This window comes from Quercus lobata, chromosome 8 (assembly GCF_001633185.2).
Source record: "Quercus lobata isolate SW786 chromosome 8, ValleyOak3.0 Primary Assembly, whole genome shotgun sequence".
Lineage (NCBI taxonomy): Eukaryota > Viridiplantae > Streptophyta > Magnoliopsida > Fagales > Fagaceae > Quercus > Quercus lobata.
Window position 1 is genome coordinate 12959969 of NC_044911.1, and position 7540 is coordinate 12967508.

General features: G+C 35.6%; 1 protein-coding gene across 1 annotated transcript; it reads right to left on the reverse strand.

Moving 5' to 3' along the window:
* Window positions 1-4052: 4052 nt before the first annotated feature.
* On the reverse strand, window positions 4053-6608 carry LOC115956092 (protein translation factor SUI1 homolog 1). The gene is made up of 5 exons (XM_031074555.1): window positions 6459-6608; window positions 5607-5693; window positions 4825-5030; window positions 4674-4727; window positions 4053-4319 (listed from the first exon to the last, which is right to left on the reverse strand). The coding sequence occupies exons 2-5, from the start codon at window positions 5641-5643 to the stop codon at window positions 4275-4277; spliced, it is 342 nt and encodes a 113-aa protein (XP_030930415.1). The 5' UTR covers window positions 5644-5693; window positions 6459-6608; the 3' UTR covers window positions 4053-4274.
* Between the last annotated feature and the right edge of the window lie 932 nt (window positions 6609-7540).

A 7540-nucleotide genomic window follows, 5' to 3' on the forward strand; every position in this document is an offset into this window, starting at 1 on the left:
CCAAAAAAAAAAGTTATCACTACTTTTGTGTAATAGTACCTTTACTATTCAAATCAATAACAATAAAGCACACATACAAAGAACAAAATTTTTTACTTAGTTGCCATTATATCTAAATTCAGACAATATTAAAGGAAGTTACACTAAGAAAATAAGATTATAATAGTAATACAAACACTCTTTTAAAAAACCCAAACCTCTTAAATTCACAATACTCTATTCTTTTAATCACTATATATGTGTGTGTGTATATATACACTCACATAAAATCGGTGTAGTTTTGAGCTCCTATTGGCTATTGCAAACGTGAGTGTACAAAACTATTTTACTTGATGCACCTTCAAGCCGCCTCACTATGCAAGAAGTCCCCGGTTATTTCTTACAAAAATACTCTACATCCAACATGCATGTAATTTACTTACTAGAAAGAGAAAAAAAAAATCACGTAATTGATCCCCAAGTTGCTATGCCCAAATTGGTGACCAAAACCTACAAAGACTGTTCTGTCTTTGTTGTATTTTACGTGTATTTGAACTATATTCAAAGTGCATTTATATAGACATACAGACTAAGATAGAGAGTGCAACAGTACAACGATAGTACAATAGTGTAAAATACTAGTATACTGAATTTACACAAGATATATGGTATAGGCCTTGGACCTATATGGGGGGAATGGAGTGTACTTGCAGGGCTGTCTTGGAGCAATTGTGGTGACAAATGAAGTCCCAGAAATTTCAATGTGGGATATGTTCATGAAGGATGTCTTTGTGCGCAATATATTTGGATTACACTCTAATTGTCATAATAGATCTAGGATAGGAGACACCTAGATCTTGCAGAAGCCAGATATATAGCCACAAGAGCTCTTAGGTGGTGTTAGCAAGTGTTCTATACTCACAGTTAAGCAAGTCAGATACTTTCTAAGTTGTTCCATAGCCATCAAATTGCATACTGACGGAAATAGTAGAAGCATAGTGGAGCCAAGTAATGATAATGATATTTTATGCCATCCCAATCTTCAATAGTTGAGGCAAAGTCATTATCATATCTGTCTCCTCCTCGTTCTTTGTGGGGGCCTTATATTTTTAAGTGACAAAAATCCAAAGCTTATATACCTTCGAGGAAACTAGGCATAGCCCAAGCCCAAAAAGAGTGATTGTGGTCATTAAGAACCATGTGGATAGGGGAGAGACATCATTTTGTGCCATTTAGAGGTTTCAAATTTACAAAAGGACTAAAATTTTCAAATTAGCTCAAAAACTTGGTAAAATGCACACGATCAAAGTCAATGGTCAAGGCAGTCAATGAGTAACGTGGCATTGACTTGGCCTTAGTGTTGACATGGCACTTGATATCGTGGTAGCTGATGTTGCCCTTTGATGACATGATAAGCAAATTCCATGGTAAAGTGTGGTAGTGACACCTAGCACATGGTAGGACAAAGCGAGGTTCTAGTGTTAGCCATGTGAGTGAGGCACATCAATACATATAAGTGCATGAGATCTCACGATGGTGTGTGCTTCAATTCTCACACGCGGCACGCCTAACAATAGAGGTCTTCCAATGCCTAAAGCAGCATGTGAAAGCATGTCTAGATGATTTTCTTGTGGAGTAGTTCTAGAACCATAAATTATTCTACAATTTTTTTGTCACAATTATAACATGACAGATTATGAGTGGTTAATTATCATTTACATATAGACCCATCATTTTTTCTTTACCAATCACACTTTGCCATATCACAGTTGTGACAAGAAATTGTGAAAAATTATGTGGTCCTAGACTTTTCCTTTCTTGTGTGCCAATCCTTCGATCTAAGAGGTTGTTCTCTCCAATCGATGAGTGTACAACTTGGATCCAACAGGGGCATCATTTTAAGGGCAATAGAGACAAGATTGAATGCTGCAGAGGAAGATACCGAAAAAGAAGAGAGAAATTTTCTAGAGAGGCTCTAAATACCATGAAATAGCTGGATGTCTCTGTTGTATTGTACGTGCATCTAATTGTATATAAGAATACCATTATATAGGCATACAAACTTAAGACAAATAGTACAATATATAGTACAATGATAGCACAGGAATGGAACAACGTTAAACAAGATATGATCTAGGCTTGATCTCTTGGGGTATATGCAAACCATTCTAACACCTACATTCTCGACATTAGTTTCTGTAATGTCAAGCTTCCCTCAGGAAAAAAATTGCAGCCTTCCCTTGTTTTGCTTTAAGCATTCTCACCTTCTTAGAGATGCAAAATTCTATTCGGGTCAGTTATGGGTAAGCACCAAACCATTGAGAGTTTAGACCACGTGGGTTAGCAACATTTTTTTTGGTCTACTGGCTTTACGCAATAATAAAATACCCAAGGTTAAAATATAAAATAAAATGATAAAAAAAAAAATTAAAAGAAGAAGAAGATGAAGAGGAGGAGAAAAAAGTAAAGAGGATCACCCTGAACCCCAGACTAGAAGGTTCTAGTACAACAGTAATAGTAACTGTCTACCAACACCAAATAGCTTTTTTTTCTTTTTCTTTTTCTTTTTCTTTTTTTCTATCAACACTAACCTCCCCCAACAAGGATATCTAACTGTAAAAACTAAAAACATACAATCCCACAAATTTTACACCAATGTCCGACAAAAAGTGGCCTGAACCTACTATTTCTAAGTTCTAACCCATATATTTCTCAACCAAAAATTAATAAGTTCTAACCCATATGATTCACAAAAATAAATAAATAAATTCTAACCCATATCCCTTCCCAAGTCCTAGACTCCTAGAGCCTAAAATCCTCCTCCTAAATCCTACCCCTTCTAGAAACACCCACTCTGCATACCAATCCGAATTCCAGAGTCTTTCATATATTAGGACAATGTTGCAACTTAAATATGATAGAATTGAAGTAATGTGGACGAGAGTCAAAGGACTGCCCGTAGGAATTTAACAAACTAATAATACTTTGTGCCCGTTTTGTTACAAAGCAGAGAAGACTTGGATCAGCTATTATCATTTTGTCACTTTGCAAGAGCTGTTTGGCCCGGTTTTTAGCTTTTCTTGAAGAACAGAATTTATTGTTCCTAGACGGTTACAAAGCTGGCTCTGATGAGCGGTTTAAACAAGAGTAATTTGCACATTTCGTTAGTTAAGAATGGTTGGTTTTCACCTGCTCAGATCTATATATTATATGTTTTTGCAATGCAGACGTTCAAGCCTAAAAGATACTTTCTTTCTTTTTTGATGAACAAGCCTAAAAGATACTAATTCAGCAGATACATGACTGGCAGATTTTGTTGTTGGTGGAAGGGGGAAAAAATACCCCACTATTTAAATCTTCCAATTCCCTCTAAGATGTGAGACACAAAGATATATATATATATTTTAAATGGTTTCATACGAGTTGGATTTTGTAAATGTTCTTACTTTAAATAAAAGGAGAACCCTTCCCTCTCTGATGAACTGGCTGTGCTCTCTAAAGTGCAAGGAAATTGCTGCTTGTTATGGTACCACACATTAATAGCCACGAACAGAGTCGCTACTAGATACGCAGCTGAGGGAAGCACTCTTACTCAGCATACCCCATTCGGACGGTGTAAAGAAGAAATGGCTATTATCTAGAAATCAATTTCAATCTACCAGATTCAACATCAACAAACAACCAAAATTTGATAGGGTACTCTCCATTGGGTACAATAAGCCTAAGCCTGATAGAGGAACTGCTCATTCATCTCACGCCTTTTACTAATCTGCCCTTTTGTGAAATACATATTTCATAAAGTTCACTAGCTTAAATTGCCATTGCAATATGACCATGAATTCTTGTATTGTACAAGAATTCCATATGTGGATTAGTTGGGAGTACAAATTATATGGTTAAGCAGGGATTTAACCTATGACACAAATTCAAACACATTCAAACATGCGGATTGTGATATTCATGACCAAGGATATCTTAACTTCCAAAGATCACCTTGGACTCATCAGTTGAATCTAATCTAAGCCTCAAAATTATAGCCATGTAAAAAATAAACAACAATTAGCAACATGACCAAGACCTTAACATCCAATTTTGACAGTGCTTGTTATTAAGGATGGAACAAGTAGTAATAAGTTCCATAATCATCCCACATTACACAGCAACTAGAATACTAGAACACACCAGAAACAGAGTGTAGAGTATTGAACACACTAAAACCTTAAGATAACATGACAGAAAAACACTTGGATAGCGTCTGGAACATATAAGGGCATAAAGCTTTCAGTTGCAGCCGCTCAGAAACCATGAATTTTGATATTTTCTTTCTTCACAATTCCAGCCTGTTATCCACAATCAAGACAAAAGAAAGCAAAAATTAGGACTGAACCACACCAAATTTTCTACTGCGACAAGTAAATTAATTACTTCATTTTATGCACATTTCAAGTCCAGAAAACTAGATTTTTTTTCCTTCCTATCCCACAAATTTATTGCACCTTTATTTTACCTCTGAAATTGTCAGCATGCAATTCTTTATTTATCAAATGTCATCATATGGAGAAAATAAAAGGAAAGCAAGAATTTTAATGGGTTGTTACCATTTAACATGGCATCAATAATATATTCACCAGGAAAAAAGATCACCAATACATTTAACTTTGTCCTAGCAAATCTAAGATGTGGTAAGTAGTTACCTGGACAAGGAAGGTGGAAACATTCTTCCTCTGATCACCTTGAAGTTGAATAACCTGTACACACACAAGAATATCAGAATTTGAGAAGAGCACAACAATTATTAGGTTTGGAAAAAGGCAAACATGAGCAGAGCATAGGTCTACAGCCTACCTGTCCTAGTTCGGGGTCCTGGACTACGGTACCATTGCAGCAAAATTCCTTCTTAAGGTCTTTGAGTATCTTGTTGTAGCTGTATTCTTTCTTCAAACCCTGCACAGTTGTCAGGCTCTTTCTACCGTTCCGCTGCTGTATACGAATGTGCACATACTCTTTTGTCCCAGCACCGGAGTCCTCAGCATTTGCGTCAGCAAACGGATCTATACCCAGCCCACAAGGACAACAATCTAATTAGAATTTCCATTGGAGGAAGAGGGAGAGAGAGAATTTATATCGGAGAGGCACAACTAACACAACCTCATTCCCACCACTCTATGCACACAGCTAACATAGAGTCAAATTTTTTTTATCCTCATATTTATTTCAAACACAGTCATGGCTTTACCATATGACAATGTCCCAGCCATCATGTTATAATCAGTGTAGTATGGCTTTTTCAAACAACTTGGCACTCAGAATCCTTAGTGTATTTTTTTTCATCATATGGCTGACTCCAACTAACCTGTTGTGAATCCATGGCCAACCCAAAATTTTAGGGACTAAGGTTTTGTTTTTTGCTGTTGTTGTTATAAGTAAAAATAGAAAAACATATTTTGGAAATATTTTTTATTTATTTATTACATTTCACATGGGGTAGAGGGGAATTGAACCCTGAACCCTACAGGTCATTAACTGCACTCAAAATCCTCTCTAGAAATTTTTTGCATGTGAAGACGAGGAAAATCATATGACATTTAAATAAGAGCAAAAATCAGACAGAAGAAAAGTAGACATACCAAAGGCAGTAGGAATTTGGGAGTCGAGTTCAGACATGAAACTTGGCTGATTAAATTGAACCAACTAACAACCAGAATTCTTCAGACCTGAATTATAAGGTGAACCCACATCAGAATGCCAAACAATGATGAACATATATAATAAGGCCTATTATCATCATATACAATTATAACTACACGTTTTATCTCTCATCAACCATACCACACTTCCAAGTAGAAGACTCAGGCAAAACAAAACAACAATCTATATGAAAAACAAAACAGGGTTACAAGGATCAATTGGGCAAATTCACAAAAACAAAACCTTATCACTACACTAAATCACAATCAAATTCAATTACACAAACATACAAATTGATAGACAAAAAAAATTAAACAACAAAAATCCAATAACAAGACAAACCCAACAAAATAAAAGCTTTGATCGTATGATGTTTAACTCCTAACACAACAACATCCAAAAGGGTAATACCAAAAAGAACATAGCACAAGCCACAAACATTACCAAAAACAAAATAACTCATCCCAAATCGTACATAAACATTAAAAGACATGCTTGATCTACCTGCAGAGTTTCACAAAGTCTCTTAATTAAAGCGATAATAGAATAAAACTTTAGGACCCATACACATAATTACAAACCTTTTCAGTTAGATTCTAAGAAAAAAAATCAGACAAAGACCAAATTAGAAAGTTGGATACGAAACGCACAAAATTTAAACACGAATCATGGCATCCAAAGCCAAAATTTGAATTTCAAAATCGAAACAGATTGAAAAACGAAAACCTAAATTAACCAGAATAAAAGATCGGATCGCGAAGAATTGTGAGAGGGAAAAGGTAGAAGAGTACCAGATCCGAAGGTTAGAGTTTCGAAATTGGGCGTCGGTGGTGAGAGAAGGAAACCCTAAAATTCGGATAGATAAAGACCTTTCTCTCTCTCTGTGTATCGCTCGCTCGCTCTTATAGAAGGCTGTTTGGTGAGAGAGAAAAGTGAATGGACATTAGAGGCTTTGACAAAATATATAGCGCATATAATATTTGGAAAAGTCTGAATTTTTATTTTATTTTTTGAATACATTTATTTTTTCTAAAAAGGGTGTGTAAAAGGTCGGTGACCCGTACAATCGCGCAATGAAAGGAAGGGGGTGTGTTGGTTCACAATTTCACCTCACATTATAGGAATAAATTTTAAAAATTAATAAATAAAGGATAGGTGGTGGTAACTTTGCCCATTAGTCAACCCAACCAATTTGAGATGGGGGAGAATCAAAATTTGTGGTGTTTCGAAATTGCGTGATTAGATTGGTTGATTACAGTGGTTTTATTGGGTGATAGGTTTTGGTTGAATCACAGGAGCGAGAATATAGATCATTTACAGCAAACTCAACCAAATTTTAACGAAATTCACCCATGTTAGTTGGGGTTTTTTTTTTTTTTTTAATTTTAAATTTGGTTTGTTTTGGTTGATGTGAGTTGATCTAGGGTGGGAGGATAGTGGCTAGGTTGCCATGGGTGGTGGACGACGGTTTCTAGGTCATGATTTGGTGGTGCCTCACACGGTGGTTGGTCACAATCTAAGGGTGCGGTTGATTAGTCTTTTTTTTTTTTCCTAATCTAGCTTAAAGGGTGGGTCCTTGGTTTGTTTCTTTTTTTTTTTCTTTATTGTTGATCAAACGTGGTTGGTTTGATGTTGTTTTGATGTGTTGTCGATGGGTTTGATGGATGTGGTGTGGTTGGGTTTGTATGAATTGTGTCTTTGAGGCGTTGAATTGGTGACTATGGAGAGACTTAAATTTGAGAAAGAATGAGGTTAAGTAATTATAATAATATTTGGGTGAGAGAAAATAATATAAAAATATAATAGTGATAAAGTATTGAAGTTGATGTAGTTGTCTACAGATTAGCTAAATTAGTAAAAATGAGATTTTTAT

Bases quoted from the DNA above. Each gene is read 5' to 3' on its own strand.
- LOC115956092 (XM_031074555.1), bottom strand. From the start codon at position 5,643: ATGTCTGAACTCGACTCCCAAATTCCTACTGCCTTTG. The intron at 5,031-5,606 runs GTATGTCTACTT...GGCTGGGTATAG, and splicing joins CCAAATTCCTACTGCCTTTG to ATCCGTTTGCTGACGCAAAT. The intron at 4,320-4,673 runs GTAACTACTTAC...TGTGGATAACAG, and splicing joins TTTCCACCTTCCTTGTCCAG to GCTGGAATTGTGAAGAAAGA.